This window comes from Oncorhynchus masou, chromosome 12 (assembly GCF_036934945.1).
Source record: "Oncorhynchus masou masou isolate Uvic2021 chromosome 12, UVic_Omas_1.1, whole genome shotgun sequence".
NCBI classification, from domain to species: Eukaryota; Metazoa; Chordata; class Actinopteri; order Salmoniformes; family Salmonidae; genus Oncorhynchus; species Oncorhynchus masou.
Window position 1 is genome coordinate 66,643,524 of NC_088223.1, and position 24,471 is coordinate 66,667,994.

At 47.8% G+C, this 24,471-nt stretch overlaps 1 protein-coding gene across 3 annotated transcripts in view; it reads right to left on the reverse strand.

The window, feature by feature from the left end:
* Nucleotides 1-91: 91 nt before the first annotated feature.
* LOC135550688 (mediator of RNA polymerase II transcription subunit 13-like) overlaps nt 92-24,471 on the reverse strand; it is a 132,550-nt gene continuing 108,170 nt past the window's right edge. For all 3 annotated transcript variants that reach the window (XM_064981714.1, XM_064981713.1, XM_064981712.1), the window contains 18 exons: nt 24,136-24,226; nt 22,819-23,030; nt 22,383-22,591; nt 18,459-19,387; nt 16,933-17,100; nt 14,641-14,864; nt 13,949-14,138; nt 13,293-13,716; nt 12,973-13,183; nt 12,148-12,339; nt 11,074-11,297; nt 10,639-10,781; nt 9,638-9,796; nt 8,884-9,072; nt 8,453-8,604; nt 1,979-2,143; nt 1,561-1,661; nt 92-1,211 (listed from right to left, as the gene is read on the reverse strand). In XM_064981714.1, coding sequence (XP_064837786.1) covers nt 1,079-1,211; nt 1,561-1,661; nt 1,979-2,143; nt 8,453-8,604; nt 8,884-9,072; nt 9,638-9,796; nt 10,639-10,781; nt 11,074-11,297; nt 12,148-12,339; nt 12,973-13,183; nt 13,293-13,716; nt 13,949-14,138; nt 14,641-14,864; nt 16,933-17,100; nt 18,459-19,387; nt 22,383-22,591; nt 22,819-23,030; nt 24,136-24,226 — 4,116 coding nt within the window. In that variant the 3' untranslated portion in view covers nt 92-1,078. The remainder of the gene's footprint in view (nt 1,212-1,560; nt 1,662-1,978; nt 2,144-8,452; nt 8,605-8,883; nt 9,073-9,637; nt 9,797-10,638; nt 10,782-11,073; nt 11,298-12,147; nt 12,340-12,972; nt 13,184-13,292; nt 13,717-13,948; nt 14,139-14,640; nt 14,865-16,932; nt 17,101-18,458; nt 19,388-22,382; nt 22,592-22,818; nt 23,031-24,135; nt 24,227-24,471) is intronic.

A 24,471-nucleotide genomic window follows, 5' to 3' on the forward strand; every position in this document is an offset into this window, starting at 1 on the left:
TTTTCTTCCACTCCACTATTGGTGTCCTTGTCAAATCGTTGCACATCACAATCACTCACCCAATAAGCAAGAACCACAACACAAGCACATGTAAAATTGAGTTGACAGACTTTATTCCTAGAACAGAAGCCGCACCACCCATCGCTGGCATGGCAATCATATATAATTATCTATATATATATATATATATATATATAGCCGTTTGGTTTGTGTGGTATAAAATACTATATACGACAATGTACCTCTTTATTTGAACACAGTGAACTTCATTGCTGTACAAGTCCTCTGCTGCTACAGCTTAGCTGTAAATCCTCCACGCACAAAGGCATGGACATAATTCTCCAATCTACTTCTTCTGTACATCGTGACAATACAAATATTCTGTCCCCAATACAAAAAATAATACTCTAAAAGCAACCTACTGCAACTTTATTTCATTTTTCTGGGTGTTTGTTTGTTTTTTAATTAAGATTATTACATATATCTTAGACAAGTTGCTTAGAAAGCAGGAAGGCGATATAAACCTTCTATATTTTATATATATATATATAAATAAATAAAAGAGTTTTAGAAATAAGACAAATTATACAATTAAAAACTTATAATAAATAAGATAGATGCAGGCATTTCATTTGGATAACATTTCATCCAAAGGAAAAAAGTGAATATTTCAGGTCTTAAAACCAAGGATCCATTCTCAAGTTTTTGTTCACTGAAATGTCCCTTTTCTTCCAATATTTTACAGACGTTTTCCAAAAGGACTATCTGACTATGGATCTTTCTTTTCTCTTGTTCCTGTTATTAGCATAACCCGTTCCAGAAATCTCCCTCTTTTTCTTCATCTTCTTGTGTGTGTGTCACAGTGGCAGGAGCAGACTGAGCCGTTTCTATGACCCTTTCTATTGCCCGTTGTTATGGCTGAGGGCTTTCTTCAATCCGGAAGCCCTCTGATCTCCTATGCAGATCTAGATCCACACAACGCATAGTGAAGTCCAACACTGCAGTCCAGCATCAGCCTGTCAGGTTGGAATTTCCTTAGGCGTGTCCCCTCTTCTCCTACTCCCCCTCAGGCTATTTGTTACAACATGTTCATGATGAAGTTGTACATCTGGTTGAGCACCACAAAGTGGATGGGCAGACAGGAGCGCCGGTCCTGCGTTGCGGGGTCACACGTCAGCCAAGAGAGGGCATTGTACTGCTCCAGCACAAATCTGAAGGGGGGAGGAGAGAGAAGAGCGGGAGGAAGAGGAGAGAGGGAGGAGGAGAGATAAAACACATGTTATTCACAATGAACACCTCTCAAAGAGAGCAAAAACCTTGAGATAATGTGGAATACTTCACTCTCTCTTTCATAAGCACATTAGATACACAGACAGGCTAGGACATTTTTTTATATCTTCAATGGCTGAGCTGTGGATGAGATTCACCATGAGACTACAGAGTGCATGTGTGACCACCGAGTGTAGTATGTGTGGATGCAGGTTGTGTGTGTGTGTGTGTGTGTTTGTGTGTGGCTGCAGATTGTGTGTGTGACTGCAGTGTGTGTGGGTGTGTGTTTACCTGAGTACGTCCGAGGTCTGATTGGAGTCAAGGGGATGGGAGTGTTTGCTGTGCAGCAGTTCATCTGATTGCACCGAAGACACGTGGAGGTGCAGAGAGGCCTGAGCATCGACAATACAACACACACAGGGAGTCAGTGACAGGCCGAGTTAAGCCATTCACACAGTGATACCAGAGCAAATGTCAGTCAATCGCTGATATTCTGAGCAAGTGAATATTAATACAGGTCTAAAGAAAAGGATGATTCAATTAACTCTGATATGCCAACTGCAAGCTTTAGTCTGTCAACTCCTATCAGTAGAAAACAATCCTTTAAAAAAAGGACCATTAATAAGTACTTCAAGCTAGCTAGCATAAAATCAGAATACATATAATAACGCAGGAGTGAGGGCTGGCAGAGGTTGTCTGACAGGTATACCTTGAGGAAAAGAGGACACTGGTTCTGAGCTTGAGGGCAGGCTGACCAGAACCAGTCAGGCAGTGCGCCGGCTTTGGCTGTGGACACAAAGTAGCCCAGGGCCAGGGGCTGCTGCAGGATGTTAGGAGCTTCATCATGGGATTCCATCCGATCCGTACTCTGGCCCTGGAAGGGAAGAGGAGTTAGTATCTGGCTTGTTATAATGTACAACAGGGCTATACAACTGGTGGCCCACAGGCTAGATCCGTACCGTTTATTCATTTACACTGGCCCTTTGAAAAATTCGGAACATTAATCAAATCTGGAAAACAATCCCTGCCAAAATCTGATGTTCAGTGCCAAAATGACAATAACTATGGTTGGTGGTTGTCTAGTGTGGTTCCTATCGGTTTTTAGTGCGTATATGGCATGTTGATAATATTTTCTTCATATGAATTTGGCTCAAGCATTTGAACAGTTTAAACTAAAACATTATGACTACTTTCCTGAAAGCTACAACTCTAAGGAACTCATAAGTGACTTATGTTTCCCTCTGATACCCACAAGGACTCCTTAGAAGAGAGTGTGACAAAAACACACCGAATGACTGTCATGGGCTGATCTGTTTCACCTGTCCTCATTATTGTCTCCACCCCCTCCAGGTGTCACTTGTTTTCCCCAGTGTATTAATCCCTGTGTTTCCTGTCTCTCTGTGCCAGTTCGTCTTGTATGTTTCCAAGTCAACCAGTGGTTTTCCCGTTCTCCTGACTTTTGCATTCTTATTTTTCTAGTCCTCCCAGTTTTGACCCTTGCCTGTTTCTGGATTTTGTACCCGCCTGTCTGACCATTCTGCCTGCCTTGACAATGAGCCTGTCTGCCACTCTGTACCTCCTGGACTCTGATCTGGGTTTGACCTTTTTGCCTGTCCACGACCATTCTCTTGCCTACCCCTTTGGATTAATAAACATTGAAAGACTCCAACCATCTGCCTCCTGTGTCTGCATTTGGGTCTCACCTTGTGCCCTGATAGACTGAGGGAAATGAATTCCAAATATAATTATTTTAGACTGGAATTTGGCATTACCTGATATGACATATACTACAATCTTGTGGACACACATTCAAATGAGTGGTTTTGTCTTTTTCAGCCACACCCATTGCTGACAGGTGTATAAAACTGAGCACACAGTCATGCAATCTCCATAGACAAACATTGGCAGTAGAATGGCCTTACTGAAGAGCTCAGTGACTTTCAACGTGATAGGATGCCACCTCACCAACAAGTCTGTTAGCTTCACGAAATGAGTTTCCATGGCCGAGCAGCCGCATATAAGCCTAAGTTCACCATGCGGAATGCCAATTGTCAGCTGGAGTGTGATGGCTGGCGTGGAGGGGATGGCTGTCGTTTTACATGTTTCTAACCAACTTTGCTATTTTGTTAGTTTTTTTCGCATTTTTAAAACTCTTTGTAACTTCTGTAACTCTATTTGTCAATAACTGCTGGTGCGTGAAGTCTAATATTAAAGAAGTCTCACGTTTTTGAGGTTAGAGTACCTTATGATAAGCTGTCGACCACACTATCTACCAAGAGAGTTTACATCTATATTATTCGTAGCCGTCTATTTACCACCACAAACTGCTGGCACTAAAACTCCACTCAACCAACTCTATAAGGCCATAAGCAAACAAGAAAATGCTTATCCAGAAGCGGAGCACCGAGTGGCCTGGGCCTTTAATGCAGGCAAACCTACCACCTTTACTCCACACAGAGACACATACAAAGCTCTCCATCGTCCTCCATTTGGCAAATATGAACTTAATTCTTTCCTCCTGATTTCGGCTTACAAACAAATTCTAAAGCAGGAAGTACCAGTGACTTCCTCAATACAGAAGTGGTCAGATGACGCAAATGCTAAGCTCAAATGCTAAGCTGTTTTGCTAGCACAGACTGGAATATTTTCCCGGGATTCATCCAATGGCATTGAGGAGTATACCACCTCAGTCATCGGCTTCATCAATAAGTGCATCAACTACGTCGTCCCCACAGTGGCCATACGTACATATCCCAACCAGAAGCCATGGATTACAGGCAACATCAGCACCAAGTTAAAGGCATTCAAGGAGTGGGACACTAATCCGGACGCTTATAAGAAATCCTGCTATGCCCTCGGACAAACCATCAAACAGGCAAAGTTTCAATATAGGACTAAGATTGAATCCTACTACAACGGCTCTGATTCTCGTCGGATGTGGCAGGGCTTGAAAACTATTATGGACTGCAAAGGGAAAACCAGCTGCGAGCTACCCAGTGACGTGAGCCTACTCAACGAACTAAATGCCTTTTATGCTCGCTTTGAGGCAAGCAACAGTGAAGCATGCATGAGAGCACCAGCTGTTCCGGACAACTGTGTGATCAAGCTCTCCATAGCCGATGTCAGCAAGACCTTTAAACAGGTCAACATTCACAAAGCCACTGGGCCAGACGGATTACCAGGATGTGTACTCAAAGCATGCGCTGACCAACTGGCAAGTGTCTTCACTGACATTTCAACGTCTCCCTGGCCAAGTCTGTAATACCTACATGTTTCAAACAGACCACCATAGGCCCTGTGCCCAAGATAGCAAAGGTAACCTGCCAAAATGATTACTGCCCCGAAGCACTCACATCGGTAGCCATGAAAGGATTTGAAAAGATGGTCATGGCTTACATCAACACCATCATGCCAGAAACCCTAGACCCACTCCAATTCACATACCGCCCCAACAGATCCACAGTTGACGCAATCTCAATCACACTCCACACTGCCCTTTCCCAGCTGGACAAAAGGAACACCTATGTGAGAATGCTGTTCATTGACGACAGCTCAGCGTTCAACACCATAGTGCCTACAAAGGTCATCACTAACCTAAGGCCCTGGGACTAAACACCTCTCTCTGCAACTGGATCCTGGACTTCCTGACGGGCTGCCCTCAGGTGGTAAGGTTAGGCAACAAACACATCTGCCATGCTGATCCTCAACATATGGGTCCCCAGATCCTCAAAAAGTTCAACAGTTACCACCTGGTAATTCAACTTTTCGGCATCTGACCGTAAGGCGCTGCATCACTGGGGCCAAGCTTCCTGACACCCAGGACCTATATACTAGGCGGTGTCAGAGGAAGGCCCAGAAAATTGTCAAAGACTGCAGTCACTCAAGTCATAGACTGTTGTTCTCTCTGCTACCGCATAGAAAGTGGTACCAGAGTGCCAAGTCTAGGACCAAAAGGCTCATTAACATCTTCTACCCCCAAGCCATAAGACTCACTGTTTATTATCTATGCATAGTCATTTTACCTTGATGAACTTGTATCCCCGCACATTGACTCGGTACCGGTACCCCCTGTATATAGCCTTGTTATTGTTATATAGATTTCTTGTGTTACCTATTGATTGATTTTTTTAAACTTTAGTTTATTTAGTAAATATTTTAACTATTTCTTGAACTGCAATGTTGGTTAAGGGCTTGGAGGTAAGCATTTCACTGTGCATGTGATATATACATTTTGATTTGATTTGTAAAGCTCGCCACCACTGAACACTGGAGCAGTGGAAACGTGTTCTCTGGAGTGATGAATCACGCATCACCATCTGGCACTCCGATGGACAAATCTGGGCTACCTGGCCAAATACATAGTGTCAACTGTAAAGTATAGTGGAGGAGGCATAATGGTCTGGGGCTATTTTTCATGGTTCGGGCTCATCCCCTTAGTTCCAGTAAAGGGAAATCTTAACGTGACAGCATACAATTACATTCTAGACAATTCTGTGCTTCCAACTTTGTGGCAACAGTTTGGGAAAGGCCCTTTACTGTTTCAGCATGACAATTGACAAAGCGAAGTCCATACAGAAATGGTTTGTTGAGATCGAGATCAGTGTGGAAGAACTTGACTGGCCTGTACAGAGCCCTGACCTCAATCCCATAGAAAACATTAGGGATCCATTAGAAAGCCTACTGCGAGCCAGGCCTAATCGCCCAACATCAGTGCCCGACCTCACTAATGCTCTTGTGGCTGAATGGATGTAAGCCCCTCAACAATGTTCCAACATCTAGTGGAAAGCCTTCCCAGAAGAGTGGAGGCTGTTATAGCAGCAAAAATGGGACAAACTTCATATTAATGCCGAGCAGGTGTCCACATACTTCTGTTATTTATTGAGATGCTTCGTTTTTAGATGATTTTAAAATGACCTAATTATTCTTAAGAAGTGTTTAATAGTTGCTTAAAGAAAACAAAAACAATTATCAGTGAGCGTTGCACCTTTACAATGACCATCACATCTTTTGGTTGCGTCTCGATTCACGTTGGTTGAGCGGCCTGGCCTCCACTTTCCTAATTACTTTTGGCAACATTTCATTTTAGGAAAAGTTATTTATTGGTGGTTGTGCTTTGCAGTTTTATACAGAATAATCGCATGTGGAAAATGTCTGACCTCCCTGCAATTAACCTTTTTTACATCTGGCCCCCAAAATAATATAGTTGAATAGCCCTGATGTACACTGTACAAGGCTATTGCTTTTTCATACAAAACAGATCAACTCCTCAATACTAAGTAACACTAGCATTATCAATCCAGCCATGAGTTCGAGTTCATATAAGGAAATCAGTCAATTTAAATAAATTCAATAGGCCTTAATCTATGGATTTTACATGACTGGGAATACAGATATGTTGGTCACAGATACCTTTAAAAAAAAGTAGGGGCATGGATCAGAAAAACAGTCTTTGGTGTGAACACCATTTGCCTCATGCAGGGCAACACATCTCCTTCGCATTGAGTTAATCAGGCTGTTGATTGTGGCCTGTGGAATGTTGTCCCACTCCTTTTCAATGGCTGTGCGAAGTTGCTAGATATTGGCAGGAACTGGAACATGCAGTCGTACACATCGATCCAGAGCATCCCACACATGCTCAATGTGTGATATGTCTGAGTATGCAGGCCATGGAAAAACTGGGATATTTTCTGCTTCCAGGAATTGTGTATAGATCCTTGCGACAGGAGGCAGTGTCACCCCCTCCAAGTGTCGCCCATCTTCCTCATTATCCCCTGGGTACTTAGACCTGTGTTCTCTGTTTGTCTGTGCCAGTTAGTCTTGTTTGTCAAATCAACCAGGATTTTGTCTCAGCTCCTGCTTTTCCCAGTCTCTCTTTTTCTCTCGCTCCTGGTTTTGACCCTTGCCTGTCCTGACTCTGAGCCCGCCTGCCTGACCACTCTGCCTGCCCCTGAACCTGAGCCTGCTTTGCCATCCTGTACCTTTGCCCCTACTCTGGATTACCGACCACCGCCTGCCTTGACCTGTTGTTTGCCCGCCCCTGTTGCTGTAATAAACATTGTTACTTCAACACAGTCTGCATTTGGGTCTTACCTGAAACATGATAAGCGGTGCATTATCATGCTGAAACATGAGGTGATGGCGGCAGATGAATGGCATGAAAATGACAATGACATGACAATGGGCCTTAGGATCTTGTCACGGTATCTCTGTGCATTCAAATTACCATAGATACAATTAAATTGTGTTTGTTGTCTGTAGCTTATGCCTGCCCATACCATAACCCCACCGCCACCATGGGGCACTCTGTTCACAATGTTGACATCAGAAAACTGCTCTCCCACACGAGGGCCGGTACAGTTGAAACTGGGATTCATCTGTGAAGAGCACACGTCTCCAGCATGCCAGTGGCCATCGAAGATTAGCATTTTCCCACTTTAGTTGAATACGATGCCAAACTGTAGTCAGGTCAAGACACTGGTGAGGATGACGAGCACGCAGATGAGCTTCCCTGAGACGATTTCTGACCGTTTGTGCAAACCCACAGTTTCATCAGCCACCCAAGTTGCTGGTCACAAACGATCCTGCAGGTGAAGACGGATGTGGAGGTCCTGGGCTGGAGTGGTTACACGGTGGTCTCCAGTTGTGAGGCCAGTTGGACTTTTTGCTAAATTTTCTAAAACAACGTTGGAGGCAGCTTATGGTAGAGAAATGAACATTAATTTATCTGTCAACAGCTCTGGTAGACATTCCTGCAGTCAGCATGCCAATTGCACGCTTCCTCAAAACTTGAGACATCTGTGACATTTTAGAGTGGCCTTTTATTGTCCCCAGCACAGGGTGCATCTGTGTAACGATAGTGCTGTTTAATCAGATTCTTGAAATGCCACACCTGTCAGGTGTGTGGATTATCTTGGCAAAGGAGAAACGCTAACTAACAGGGATGTAAACAAATTTGTACACACGATTTTAGAGAAATAAGCTTTTTGTGCATATGGAACATTTCTGGGATCTTTTATTTCAGTTTATGAAACATGGGACCAACACTTTACATGTTGCATTTATATTTTTGTTCAGTATAAATTACTTTGTGTTAATCTTAAATGTAGATTATTTCTTTGCTTCTATAAAGTCTGTACAACTGCTAGAGTCTCTACACAGATGAGATGTGTTGTGGTGGGCCTACCTTGCTGCCGTCTCCCCCCTGGTGGTAGTGGCCGCCGGGGGAGTGTACGGGTGAGGTGGTGGGCGAGGAGGGCAGGATGTTGATGATGTCAGGGTCCACCAGCTCGTTCTCCTGATCCAGCAGGTCAAAGATCCCGATGGCGTCCGACCCATCTAGACAGGGAAGGGAAGAGGACAGAGTCTTAGGATAAACTATTTTTAATATACTCTGAGGTAAAATGGGGGGATAGAGATCCATATAAAGCAAAAACAACAAGACAGAGTTGAGAACTTGAATAGCGCAAAAAACTATTTCCAATGGACTCAATCAATTATTTTGAAGAGAGATAAGACAACACAAGTTGCAGTAGAAGCCTTCCAATAAAACGGATGAATTGAGGTCAAAGGTGAGAGTTGAGAGGAGAGGCCAGAGGGAAAAGCATTGTGACTCACCGGGGATAGGGTTGAAGGCGATGTCTATGTTGGTGTCAGTAGTGTAGTTGGAGCTGGCCACCTGGACGAAGGCTGAAGTGGGGAACACCAGGATGTGTGTGCAGGACGTGTCCTGGGGAGTACTCAGTTGGGACGTCTGCATGTTCAGAGTGGTGCTGCGGCCGAACACTGAGCCTGTAGACACAGAGTCTGGAGAGAGAGAGGAGACAGGGTAATAATACAGTACGTTCATCTACATTGAATGCAGACAGTATACACACAAATCAGAACTGTTGACATCTGCTATAGCTATCATCCATTAATCTGTGAATTAATTAGTAACACCATTTAATTGATGCAGCAAAAATGTAAATGGTGCCAATAAAAGCAACCATCTTCCAACTGGCCATTATTAATTAGTCCAGCGCTCTAGTCACAGATTATAATGATTATCTGTTGAGTACAACCCACAATGTCTGGGTCACCGGTCTGGAGGGACCCGTCCAGCCCCTCCCCATATACAGCAGTAGACCCATATTATACAGTGACAGTGTCAATGGTCCATGCCAATCACTCCCCAAAATAAACCCATTGATCTAGAGCTCCATCACATCACACAGAAATCAATGGAGCCTGAGAACTAGTGGTTTATGACTGAGAGAAGCAGTGTCCTCAAAACTATCAATCTGATAACGACAAGGAGCGACATGCATTATAACAGGCTGCCACCATCCATCAGATGCAAGTACACACACACACACACAGGACATAGTACCTGGCATGATGACAAAAGAGCACTGTGGCTCCATGGCGACCAGACAGGCGCTAAGGATGCTGGGAGTGTCGGAGGCAGAGATGCCACACATACGACACATCTCCTTGAGGCGGCGACTTAGAGACTGCAGGTTCCTCCTGCTCAGCAGAATACTCCAGTCTGGAAAGGAGGGAAGAAAGAGAAGAATTATTCAACGAGTAAGACAAGATCAATGTAAAATAGCAAAGTACCTCTGAGGACACCACTATTCTTTGACTAACAATAATGCTTTATAGAGGAGATAAAAATGAGAATAATGAGTAAAACAAGATGAGTGTAAAACAGCAAAGTACCCCATTGAGATTATAGAGGGCTAGATCCTAAGTACCCCATTGAGATTATAGAGGGCTAGAACCTAAATACCCCATTGAGATTAAAGAGGGCTAGATCCTAAATACCCCATTGAGATTATAGAGGGCTAGATCCTAAATACCCCATTGAGATTAAAGAGGGCTAGATCCTAAGTACCCCATTGAGATTATAGAGGGCGAGATCATAAGTACCCCATTGAGATTATAGAGGGCTAGATCCTAAATACCCCATCGAGATTATAGAGGGCTAGATCCTATGTACCCCATTGAGATTATAGGGGGCTCGATCCTAAGTACCCCATATCCTAAATACCCCATTGAGATTATAGAGGGCTCGATCCTAAATACCCCATTAAGATTATAGAGGGCTAGATCCTAAATGCCCCATTGAGATTATAGAGGGCTAGATCCTAAATACCCCATTAAAATTATAGAGGGCTAGATCCTAAATACCCCATTGAGATTATAGAGGGCTTGATCCAAAATACACCATTGAGATTAGAGGGCTAGATCCTAAATACCCCATTGAGATTAAAGAGGGCTAGAACCTAAATACCCCATTGAGATTAAAGAGGGCTAGATCCTAAGTACCCCCATTGAGATTATAGAGGGCTCGATCCTAAACTGCTGGTTGACTGTTGTCCTCCTCACCTCTCAACTCGCCGTGTCCCATTCGGCCCAAGCGACCTATCACCACCCTCCATGGCACAGATGTCATCTGCACCAGCCCCAAGCACCAATCCCACAGCTTCTGCAGGCCCGACCTCCGGACAGAGCCTTTTGTCCTCCGCGCTCTGTCAGAACAAAACCCCCGCATACTGTCACACTGAAAACATTTAACACTACACTCATAACTACAAATCACCAAGGAGTTGCCAGGTTGAAGGAAACGTGTAGTTTGTTGATCTTGCAATAATCACTATACTTTAAGGCTACACATTGTTTTCATCATTACCTGGAAACAACCCACAACAAACATTGTTTTCCAAAAGAAAAATACTAGCTGCAAAATACATTTGCAATGCTCTGCTTGAGGTTTTCTGACTCTAGATGGTGGTAGAAGTGGTGAGTATGATGTGGTCCCACCTGTTGGGCACGTCGATGCTGATGATGCAGGTCTCCAGCAGCTCTCCGTACAGGTCGGTGCAGGTGGCCAGGAGCCAGCGCTGGTCGTGGGACAGGCAGTAGCCCACAAACAGCACGTTGTACTTCTGAGAGGCCTCCCCGAACGTCTCCCCCAGCTCAGTCTGCTTGTCCTTGGTGGGTGCCAGGATGAAGGGAGGCGTGTAGAGCCGCAAACACTCTGGTCTCTGTTGGGTAGAGAGAGAGGGGTCAAAGGTTAGGGGTTAGACGAGGGTCATGTTCAGTAAGGATATTTTTTTTTACTGGGAGACGGCTACCTACTTATGTCCAATAACGATGAATATGTTTTTGTTTACGATTGCAGTTAGGTGCATTGTACCCTACAGAACACAACCCAGGACTATATCTGTCTGTCTACTCTAGGACTAGAAAGACATTGTATGTACAAGAGTCACTGGGTTGGTTAGTCGACAGCCAACATTCTACCAGTGTCACTACAGAGATACCATTTATCCAGCTAGCTAAGTAGCTCAGCTCCTGCTCTAGTCCCCACTCCACTCCACTCCACTCCACTGTGTACAGGGTAAATGTAATGTAGTGGCTGGCTGGCCTGGGAAAGTTGGATTGGGTGGCAGTCTGGGGCCTCTCCCTGTCTAAACCTGTAGTCTGGAACCCCTTAGGGAGGTCTACGGAAGCTAGCCAAGCAGATAATGGAAAGAAAACTGGAGAGAAGGGAGAGGGTTATAAGATCCCCTGGTCTTGTTCCAGAACTAAGGGGGTTAGTGTAACACTTTCTCCATCTCAGTGCTCCTTTCATCTCTCCCTTGCTATCGTTCTCTTGCTGGCACACCACACACGGCCAGAGTAGGGCTGAGGAGCATAGGGGAGGGTCAGGCTTTGACAGGGATCAGCAATCCTGGTCCTCAGGGGAGGTAGTGTCTGCCGGTTTACAGTTTCCCTGGCATTTCATTCATCATTGTTTTCCCATAGCACACACATCTGGTTTCCCAGCTCTAAACCAACCAATGATTCAAACCAGCAGACACTTAGGAGCCGACATAATGTTAGTTTGTTTACCTCTGGGCTCTTCAGTGCGGTGTTGATGGCCAGGCCGGGGCCGAAGCCAGTCAGAGACTTGACGTTGGTGGATCTGGGGAGGGGTCGCCTGCACTGGGAGAACACTGAGAAGGCCAGGGACTTGAGGTGCTGAGCGTAGATATGACGCTCCTCGCTCCTCACCGGCTGGAGCAGGTACTGGCACGGGATGATCTGAGAGGGGAGAGGTGGAAACCAATCGGTCAGCATACAACTTTAACAAAACTACATCTACGTTCTGTCTTCTCTTGTACCGATTGTCCTGTCTGACATATTTGGCCCTAAAACAAAGTCTTATCAACTATTTGTGAAACATTTTATTCTAAATAAACATACACATTCTAACATTGCCACCAAACATTCTTTCATCAACACACACATGCGCAGACTTGTGTCGAGATGACCTGTACAGAGACAGAGTTGTGTCGAGATGACCTGTACAGAGACAGAGTTGTGTCGAGATGACCTGTACAGAGACAGAGTTGTGTCGAGATGACCTGTACAGAGACAGAGTTGTGTCGAGATGACCTGTACAGAGACAGAGTTGTGTCGAGATGACCTGTACAGAGACAGAGTTGTGTTGAGGTTACCTGTACAGAGACAGAGTTGTGTTGAGGTTACCTGTACAGAGACAGAGTTGTGTTGAGGTTACCTGTACAGAGACAGAGTTGTGTTGAGGTTACCTGTACAGAGACAGAGTTGTGTTGAGGTTACCTGTACAGAGACAGAGTTGTGTTGAGGTTACCTGTACAGAGACAGAGTTGTGTTGAGGTTACCTGTACAGAGACAGAGTTGTGTTGAGGTTACCTGTACAGAGACAGAGTTGCGGATGTGTGGTGGGAGGAACTGGAGCATCTCCAGGTGGCAGCGCAGCAGGCCTAGGGTCCACACACTGGACCCCGCCTCAGGCTCCTCATAGGTGAAGGGGTCCACAATGTACACCACGATGGCCGGGGGGTACGTTATGGCATGAGATTCTCCATCCGTCGGCACACCCACCTTCTCTCGCTCCATGGTGCTGGAGAGGAGGACAAGAGAGAGAGGGAGTTAGGACAAGGAATGGGGTTTCGCTCCGGGCACTGTGTGTGTGTGTACATGAGTGAATTCAGGCCCGGTGTTGTACCTACCTCTCAAGGGGTTCAGTGGGTGACTGGGCCTGGCTGGCTGAGTCCACCCCGGTGAGGCCTGCGTTCTGGGCTCCAGCCTGTTGGCCCAGCTGCCCTCCCTGGGTGCCACCACCCTGGCCCTGGTTCTGCATGCTCATGGTCCCAAAGGGAGGGAAGGAGCTGGGCTTGGCAGACTGCAGCCCGCTGCTGGGCTGGCTCCCTGACGACGCTGTGCTGTTGGCACTGTTGGCTACACCAGTGTTGTTACTAGGCACGCTGCTGCTGTTGTTGTTGGGGAGGGAGGGGGTCGCTGAGTTTTGGGGGCAGGCAGAGGTGGTGGAGGAGGAGCCAGAGGATTGTGTGGGTGAGCATTGGTTGGTGGCAGGAGGGGGTGTGGGCTGTGTGAGGAGGGAGCTGTCTAAAGGCTGTGCAGCGAGGTATGGAGCTGATGGGAGAGAACGGAGCACAGACAAAATCTTCTTTTATAAGCCATCTAAATGAACAAGGATCACACTTTAGTCATCATCCGCTACAACAAACCTTTTAGAAAAACAAGATCCTTTTAGAAACCAAAAATAGGCTTTTTGATCTTCTAAATCCTTGGGTATATGGGCATGGGGGGTACAGAAAGGCCTGAGCCCAACCAATTCCCCACCTGTGTCGTCATTGGAACCTACCGAGGTCGTGGCGGCAGACTTGTGCATAGAGCTTGAGTTTGGCGAAGGCATCGCTGTTGCTGCTGGCAGCCTTGATGAACCAATCGCTGACGGGCTGCTCCGCTAGCTTCTTAGCAGCCGATCCGCCCACTCTCACGATGCCGTCCGGGTGACCTTTTGAGATTGGCTGGTGCTGGCCCAGACGACATGACTGCAGGGGACATGGAGGGAGAGGAGGACTGGATGAATAGTTAGACAACAGCACAGGAGTGACTGAGTGACTTGACGTCGAGGCAATAAGGAATGGTAAGGAAATGGAGTAGACAGATCTTCTTTTTTTACAGTAGGCTGTGTTGTAAGTGTCTAGTATGTTTTTTTATTTAACTAGGCAAGTCAGTAAGCATCTAGTAAGGTCTGGGTCAATTCTATTTCATTAAATAATTGAAAAGTGACCTTTGTTTTCAAATAGGAATTTGTACATTTTTCATATCCAAAATTAAAACGCATCTGACCCCAACCCAATTTGTGCATTCTTGCACTTATGGTCATATGCTCTTAACCCCTAACTGCTATGGTCAACTCCAATGGGTCATTGTCATGAAAAACACAAGATCTGGGACCAGGCAAGTCCAAAAAGGTGGTTGCTTCAGCTGTCCAATATGCCCACCCTCTTGCATGATAAATGGACAGTTGTTGACGTTCTCCAGCCTTACCTCGTAGACGGCGGTGAGGTCCCTGAAGAAGCTCTTAGCCCCCTGGAGCAGGGCCTCATTGTCGGGACAGACCACCAGGTAGCCCACGTCCCTGTGGGAGCCAAAGGGGTCCAGCAGCAGCTTCTCCCAGTAGGGCAGGCCGAAGGGCGACAGCACCACAAAGTCATACTCATAACCCACCAGGAAGGTAGGGATGGGCAGGGGCTCAGGAGACTCATCTGTGCCTGATGGAGGGAAGGAGGGGGAGAAGGGAGGAGAGGCCAGAGAGGATGGGCGGGGGATGGAAGGGAGGAGAGGGAGAAGAGAGGGGAGGAAAGGAAAGGAGAGGAGAGGAAAGGAGAGGGAGAAGAGAGGAGAGGCCAGAGAGGATGGGCGGGGGATGGAAGGGAGGAGAGGGAGAAGAGAGGGGAGGAAAGGAAAGGAGAGGAAAGGAAAGGAGAGGGAGAAGAGAGGAGAGGCCAGAGAGGATGGGCGGGAGAATGGAAGGGAGGAGGGGGAGAAGAGAGGGGAGGAAAGGAGAGGAGAGGAAAGGGAGAAGAGGGAGAAGAGAGGAGAGGGGGAAGAGAGGTGAGGGGGAAGAGAGGTGAGGGGGAAGAGAGGGGAGGGAGAAGAGAGGAGAGGGAGAAGAGAGGAGAGGGAGAAGAGAGGAGAGGGGAAGAGAGGAGAGGGAGAAGAGAGGAGAGGGAGAGGAGAGGGAGAAGAGAGGGAGAAGAGAGGAGAGGGAGAAGAGAGGAGAGGGAGAAGAGAGGGAGAGGAGAGGGAGAAGAGAGGAGAGGGAGAAGAGAGGAGAAGAGAGGAGAGGGAGAAGAGAGGGGAGGAAAGGAGAGGAGAGGAAAGGGAGAAGAGGGAGAAGAGAGGAGAGGGGGAAGAGAGGAGAGGGGGAAGAGAGGAGAGGGAGAAGAGAGGGGAGGGAGAAGAGAGGAGAGGGAGAAGAGAGGAGAGGGGAAGAGAGGAGAGGGAGAAGAGAGGAGAGGGAGAGGAGAGGGAGAAGAGAGGGAGAAGAGAGGAGAGGGAGAAGAGAGGAGAGGGAGAGGGAGAGGGAGAGGAGAGGAGAGGGAGAGGAGAGGGAGAGAGAGGAGAGGAGAGGGAGGAAGGGAGAGGGAGAGGGAGAAGAGAGGAGAGGGAGAAGAGAGGAGAAGAGAGGAAAGGGAGAAGAGAGGGAGAAGAGAGGAAGAGAGAAGAGAGGAGAGGGAGAAGAGAGGAGAGGGAGAAGAGAGGAGAGGAGAGGGAGAAGAGGAGAGGGAGAAGAGAGGAGAGGGAGAAGAGAGGAGAGGGAGAAGAGAGGAAGAGAGGAAGAGAGGAGAGGGAGAAGAGAGGAGAGGGAGAAGAGAGGAGAGGGAGAAGAGAGGGAGAGAGAGGAGTGGGAGAATAGAGGAGAGGGAGAAGAGAGGAGAGGGAGAAGAGAGGAGAGGGAGAAGAGAGGGAGAAGAGAGGGAGAAGAGAGGAGAGGGAGAAGAGAGGAGAGGGAGAAGAGAGGAGAGGGAGAAGAGAGGGAGAAGAGAGGAAGAGAGGAGAGGGAGAAGAGAGGGAGAAGAGAGGAAGAGAGGAGGGAGAAGAGAGGAGAGGGAGAAGAGAGGGATTAAGTACTTAGTCATCCTCCAGCGATAAAAATAAAAACAATTCTATTGAAAAGTGATATCCGAAGTATGAATACATAGACATTTTACGTTTTGTTATTTATTATTGACTGTACGTTTGTTTATGTGTAACTCCGTGTTGTTTGTTTTAGTCACCCTGATTTGCTTTATCTTGGCCAGGTCGCAATTTTAAATTGTTCTCAACTGGCCTACCTGGTTAAATTAGGGTGAAATAAATAAATAGAAAACAGTAAAGAAAACACACTAAAGGGTCAAAAAGATTTTTTGAGCAAAATAGTGTTTTTTAGACACAACTGCAAACTTCAAGGAGTTGGTCTGATGTTAGAGGAGCAATAGAGAACAAAAGAGGAAACGTCCACCCCCCCGCCCGCCCGACCCCCCACCCGTGCCATGTCATGACCTACCTGGACCACCTATTGAGATGTGCCTTTTGTTAAGTAAATCAGATGTTAAATGAGGTGAAAAGGACACTAGATTAGGGCTTTAAACAAGGCAGCACTGCCACCTGTCACAGAGAAGGAATGAGAGCCCAAAGTGAACCCATCACAACAGCAGTGGCAGCTTCCCACTGAGCTGACATCTGGACTGCAGCAGTGTGACTGAGATAACTACTGATCTGCCTGCAAACACAGACTACGTCGCATCTGCCTGTGTAAGCCAGTGGCTCTTGGAGTATTTTTCCCTGGTGGCTTACCGTAGGAGCCCCGTCCAGCCATCTTGTGGAACTGCTGCCAGGTGAGGGGTCCCTGAACGCCCCAGGAGCGCACCGTCCTCTTCTTCTGGATGGCATCCTGGAGGACAGGCTGGAGGGAGAGCAGCACCCGCAACACGTCCTGAGAGCACAGAGCACTGATGTCCACCGCTGGGGAGAGGGGGAGGACAGTTAGAAAGACAACACACAGACCACTGATGCCCACCGCTGGGGAGAGGGGGAGGACAGTTAGAAAGACAACACACAGACCACTGATGCCCACCGCTGGGGAGAGGGGGAGGACAGTTAGAAAGACAACACACAGACCACTGATGTCCACCGCTGGGGAGAGGGGGAGGACAGTTAGAAAGACAACACACAGACCACTGATGTCCACCGCTGGGGAGAGGGGGAGGACAGTAAGAAAGACAACACACAGAGCACTGATGTCCACCGCTGGGGAGAGGGGGAGGACAGTTAGAAAGACAACACACAGAGCACTGATGTCCACCACTGGGGAGAGGGGGGGGAGGACAGTTAGAAAGACAACACACAGAGCACTGATGTCCACCGCTGGGGAGAGGGGGAGGACAGTTAGAAAGACAACACACAGAGCACTGATGTCCACCGCTGGGGAGAGGGGAGGACAGTTAGAAAGACAACACACAGAGCACTGATGTCCACCACTGGGGAGAGGGGGAGGACAGTTAGAAAGACAACACACAGAGCACTGATGTCCACCGCTGGGGAGAGGGGGAGGACAGTTAGAAAGACAACACACAGACCACTGATGTCCACCGCTGGGGAGAGGGGGAGGACAGTTAGAAAGACAACACACAGAGCACTGATGTCCACCGCTGGGGAGAGGGGGAGGACAGTTAGAAAGACAACACACAGAGCACTGATGTCCACCACTGGGGAGAGGGGGAGGACAGTTAGAAAGACAACACACAGAGCACTGATGTCCACCACTGGGGAGAGGGGGAGGACAGTTAGAAAGACAACACACAGAGCACTGATGTCCACCGCTGGGGAGAGGGGGAGGACAGTTAGAAAGACAACACACAGAGCACTGATGTCCACCACTGGGGAGAGGGGGAGGACAGTTAGAAAGACAACACACAGAGCACTGATGTCCACCGCTGGCTAGAGGGGGAGGACAGTTAGAAAGACAACACACAGAGCACTGATGTCCACCACTGGCGAGAGGGGGAGGACAGTTAGAAAGACAACACACAGAGCACTGATGTCCACCACTGGCGAGAGGGGGAGGACAGTTGGAAAGACAACACACAGAGCACTGATGTCCACCACTGGGGAGAGGGGGAGGACAGTTAGAAAGACAACACACAGAGCACTGACAACACAAAATATAGCAACATTCTGATAACTGTCAGGGAAAATGAACAGACTGGTTTATATTGGTTAGTTATCTAAGCCAAGCTCTACAGGGCCAAATGCAAAGAACAATTTATTATTAGACACAGACTTGAATGTTGGTTAGAACAACAGTAATGTGCTTTTCTTACCGTTTTGTTTGGACCAGTGGTGTAGACAGGTGGTCTTGACCAGGGCCTCGTCCACCTTGCCTCCTGACATGTTGTCCATGAACTGGCGGCCGTGCTCCAGGGCCATGTAGCAGTCACTGTGGTAGTCCCTCTCCTCCACCCTCACACAGGCCGGCACTGGGCAACCCCCGGGGCCCCGCGCTGCCAGGCTGTCAGGCTCCATCCCAGCCATGGGAGAGAAGGGGTTGGTGCACTGGTCCTGTAGCAGTAAGATCAGTTCGTCTGGTACCCTCTCCCCCCTCCCTCCTCCCCCTGTCCTCTCCAGCGAGTGTTGCCGCAGCGCCTCAAAGCGCTTCTCCGCCTCGCGGCTGACGTCCGAGTCGCGTCCGATGATGTCCAGCTCGTCCTCCAGGAAGAGGCCCGAGCCGTTGCCATAGCGCCGGTTGACCACAGCGCTGAAGCCGCAGGTGCAGGGGTACTGGGCCTCTCCCGTGGGGTCGCTCAGGTACACCCCCACGTCGGCCCCCTTGATGTTCATGTTGCACACGCAGATGCAGCAGCTGTCGAAGTTGCAGTCCTTGAAGAGGTTCATGACGGACTCAGAGAGGATGAGGGTGACGTAGAGGCTGTGGGCCTCGGGGATGGAGGGCACAGTGGCAGGTTCCACTGAGTTGAGAGGTCGACAGGTGGAGGGGGTGGAGGCAGGCGAGTAGAGGTCTGAGTTCTCATACTTAAGCGAGCCCTGGACACTGGCGGGCCCTCTGGGGGTGCGTGGGGTACGGGGAGTGCGTGGTGTGGGGGCGGAGAAGCGTGGGGTGGCCGGTGAGGGCAGGATGCCCGTGCCACTGTTGCTGGGGGGGGCACTGTTGGACATGAAGGGAGTATGGGTCTGGGGTGTGTAACTCTGGCTGTAGTCCTGGTCCATGGCACTGCCCACACTGGGGATGTTACTGTGACGGAGAGAAGAGGAGTCAGTCACACAACACAGCCTGTTGGGACAATATGCTAGAGTTTGATTCAAAACACAACAACAAAGCAGAGCTCAGTATATTACAACAAAACAATCAACAGTACTTTCCAGTACCCACTGAACCTCCATTACGAGGCAACCGTCAGAAGTAGGAAGGAGGACCTGAGCCCTAGGACCATGCCCCAGGACTACCTGACATGATGACTCCTTGCTGTCCCCAGTCCACCTGGTCATGCTGCTGCTCCAGTTTCAACTGTTCTGCCTTATTATTATTCGACCATGCTGGTCATTTATGAACATTTGAACATCTTGGCCATGTTCTGTTATAATCTCCACCCGGCACAGCCAGAAGAGGACTGGCCACCCCACATAGCCTGGTTCCTCTCTAGGTTTCTTCCTAGGTTTTGGCCTTTCTAGGGAGTTTTTCCTAGCTACCGTGCTTCTACACCTGCATTGCTTGCTGTTTGGGGTTTTAGGCTGGGTTTCTGTACAGCACTTTGAGATATCAGCTGATGTACGAAGGGCTATATAAATACATTTGATTTGATTTGTCAGGTTGATGTTTACTTTCATTAATCTTGCCCTGAAGACAGAACGGAGTGATTTCCGCTAGATGGGCCAGCTGTATAGAAAGAAATTGGCTTCATGGTAAAATTTCATTAAAATGTGGTTCTTTTTTACCTTTTACTAGGCAAGTCAGTTAAGAACAAATTCTTATTTTCAATGATGGCCTAGGAACAGTGGGTTAACTGCCTGTTCAGGGGCAGAATGACAGATTTGTACATTGTCAGCTCGGGGATTTGAACTTGCAACCTTTCGGTTACTAGTTCAACGCTCTAACCACTAGGCCACCCTGCCGCCCCAGGGTAGCATTCTTAGGCCTCCCAGGTGGTGCAATGGTCGAGGGCACTGCATCGCAGTGCTAGCTGTGCCGCCAGAGACTCTGGGTTCGCGCCCAGGCTCTGTCGCAGCCAGCCGTGACCGGGAGGTCCATGGGGCGATGCACAATTGGCCTAGCGTCGTCCGGGTTAGGGAGGGTTTGGCCGGTAGGGATATATCCTTGTCTCATCGTGCACCAGCGACTCCTGTGGCGGGCCGGGCTCAGTGCACGCTGACCAAGGTCGCCAGGTGCAAAGTGTTTCCTCTGACACATTGGTGCGGCTGGCTTCCGGGATGGATGCGCGCTGTGTTAAGAAGCAGGGCGGCTTGGTTGGGTTGTGTATCGGAGGACGCATGACTTTCAACCTTCGTCTCTCCTGAGCCCGTACGGGAGTTGTAGCGATGAGACAAGATAGTAACTACGAACAATTGGATACAATTGGGGAGAAAAAGGGGGTAAAAAAATAATTTTAAAAAATGTGGTTCTTAATTTCAAATCATGTGTCAAATACAACATTCTTTGATTACAACAGGTGAAATGCTGACTTACAAGCCCTTAATCAACCAGTTCAAGAAAGAGCAAAGAAAATATTTACTAAATAAAGTAATTAATAAAAAATAAATACTAAAAAGTAACACAAAACAACAATAACGACGCTACATACAGGGGGTACCGGTACGGTGGATCTAGGGTATCCGGGAGGATGCTGTTGATGTGAGCCTCATGACCAGCCTTTCAAAGCACTTCACGGCTACTGACGTGAGTGCTACGCATCGGTAATCAATTAGGCAGGTTACCTTCGCTTCCTTTGGCACAGGGATTATGGTGGTCTAAAGCATGTAGGTATTACAGACTCTGTCAGGGACAGGTTGAAAATGTCAGTGAAGACACTTGCCAGTTGGTCTGCGCATGCTTTGAGTAAACGTCCTGGTAATCTGTCTGTTCACCTATTTAAAGGTCTTGCTCACATCAGCTACCGAGAGCGTTATCACACAGCTGTTCGGAACAACTGGTGCTCTCATACATACAGCCTTGACCCTGCTGGTCATCTTTGGACATTTGAACATCTTGGCCATGTTCTGTTATAATCTCTATAGCACTCTACACCGCCCTCTATACCACTCTACACCGCCCTCTATACCACTCTACACCGCCCTCTATACCACTCTACACCGCCCTCTATACCACTCTACACCGCCCTCTATACCACTCTACACCGCCCTCTATACCACCCTCTATACCACTCTACACCACCCTCTACCCTCTCCTCTCCTCTTTATCAATCAACTATTGTCTCTCCTCTCCTCTGTATCAATCACCATGCTCTCCTCTCCTCTCCTCTCCTCTGTATCAATGACCATGCTCTCTCCTCCTCTCCTCTGTATCAATCACCATGCTCTCTACAATCTCCTCTCCTCAATATCAATCACCATGCTCTCTACACTCTCCTATCCTCTCCTCTCCTCTATCAATCACCATGCTCTCTACACTCTCCTCTCCTCTGTATCAATCACCATGCTCTCTCCTCTCCCCTCCCCTCCTCTCCTCTGTATCAATCACCATGCTCTCTACACTCTCCTCTCCTCTCCTCTGTATCAATCACCATGCTCTCTCTCTCGCTCTCTCTCTCTCTCCTCTCCTCTCCTCTCCTCTGTATCAATCACCATCCTCTCTACACTCCTCTCCTCTGCATTAATCAGCCATGCATGAGGAATGGAACAGGCTCCTCAGAGGGTAGAGGGATAAGCCCTGAATATGTGTGTGTGTGTGTGTGTGTGTGTGTCCACACGCATGTATACACATGTGTGCCAGCCAGTGTGTGTGTTTGTATGCCTACATCCTGTAAGTCTAAATTACACCTCAGCACAGATAAGCATTACACATTGTAAAGAACCCTCGGAGCAGCTGGAAAAATATCCATTGGTTCCGCAGGCTTCAGGAGGAGAGTGTCCTGAGACAGTCAGCTTGCCCTAGCAGTCAGGAAAAACTCATATCCCTGGTCATGAGTGGTTCATATAGAGATTGATTGATTTGATTTACTATATAAGACAATTAAAATGCACAGCCACACACCAATGCAATGGCAGGTGTTTACCTGTCTTTGTTGAGGTAGGCCATGGAAGGCACATGGGGGTGGTTGAGAATTTCCAGTTTGCCCACTGTTGTCCAGCTGGGCCTGTAGATGCACTCCTCTGGCAGCTTGATGGGGGGCAGACACTGGCTGGGCAGGGTCTTCATGGGGGCAAACATGGAGCAGCCCACAAATGCCTGGCACAGCTCCGGCTTGTATACAAACGAGAAGTCCTGAGGGGTAGAGCCAGGGAGGATGAGACCATGTCAGATATGTACACCGACTAGTCCAATGGCTGCTACATTGATATGACTTAGATTTCTTTTTTCATTTGACATTCATCTTTATGTCAACTGCACAGTTAGGACAAAGACAGTTAGGCCATGCAGAGGAATTATCCATGACTCCAAAGCATGGTCAAATAGGGGATCAAGTTTCAATTTAGGGCCGAAAAACCCACCTTGATTTCCTGTGGCTTAGGGCTGCAGTAGCCCTCCTCCACTTCAATCTTGAAGTGTCCCCCATGGGATGAGGCACCGTCCAGGTTGGTCATGCCATGTCCAGCCTCGATGCCGCCGTATTCCTTACTGCCCATGTTCATGGGGGAGTAGCCCATGATGTGCTGCTCCAGGCTGGGGGGAGTGGGGAACATCTGGTGCAGGTCTGCCGAGCCTGTAGGAGAGAGACGGGCGGTAAGTGGAGCGAGATGGAGAAAGAGAGAGATGGGGAGAGAGATAGAGAGAGGGGCAGAAGAGCAAGGCCTTGAGAAACTAGAGATAAATCAAGGTTCCCATTCAGTGACAACAACAACTGAAGATCTGAAGTCTCAAAAGGCAGTCGAGGCTCAACAGTCTAAGTGCTGAGGCAACAAGCACCTTGTTTCACATACAAAGCTATAGACTAGTCACATAGAGAGGTAGATAATGAGGCACTTGTTCCTGCCCCAGGGCACAGAGCTGTCTGTTTGGAGTAGAGCAGGGCCACTCAGCCAGCCAGTGACTGTTGTACAACTGTTATCGCCACAAGGGGGAGCAGCATAGGTAAACAACATATTTTTGAGGCCGTATGTATCACCTTTCTCAGAGTAGGAGTGCTGATCTAGGATGATCTAGGATCAGTTTTGCCTTTTGGATCATAATTAATAAGATTCACAGGAGGTTGGTGGCACCTTAATTGGGGAGGACGGGCACATAAATGGAATAGTATCAACAACATCAAACACATGGTTTCCATATGTCCATTATTATGAGCCATCCTCACGTTAGCAGCCTCCACTGATAAGATGATTATGAACATGAGGACCTGATATAGATCGGCACTCCTACTGAGATGCCTGATACATACAGATCCTGGAATGCAAACGTGTGCTGAGACTAGTGACCGAAGAAGCTTCATGCTTCATTCGTGAATTAATGAGTATGAACAGCGTGTGCTTTCCAAGTGTTATATGATGAGCTTCTGCATGGGATTGAGTTGCCTCGAGCACATTTTCACTGTATCATCCTTAGGCCTTTTAAGCAGCAATCTGTGATTGCTACATCCATTTTTGGACGTATAAATTATTGATATATACACACTGAATATAACTTAGAAACGCCTCATGAGCTGGATTCAACTGTCGTACCCCCATCAGAACCCGAAATATAAGCTTGTTTTATGCCAATGTTTTACAAACACTGTATAGCCTCAAAACATGGTTAAAATTATGATTTTGTTATCATGGATGGTGAGTCCTTACACCCACAGCTCTGTCTAAAGCAGTGAGAAGCAGCCTTACTGATGCAGGAGACTGGGTCCAGAGGGGCTGGCTTTGGTTCCTTGGTGCCAAATGTATTATCTGTTCCATTCACCGCACGTCTGGAACCAGGCTGTTGAATATAACACATGGCAATAATAAGATTCAACACATACAAGTTTATTCACAAAAACACAAAAAGCCCCTGCAATGATGGGTTGGGGAACCCTGTTGGCAGGCTGTAACCCAGCGGTGATATTGCACTTCTCAGTGTATTGTTGCACGATTGGTACCCAGCCACCTAGTCACCAGAGAGAGCAGAGCACAGAAGGGGTTGGACTGTGACTACTCTGTTCTGTGGGGGCCAGAGTCAGAACA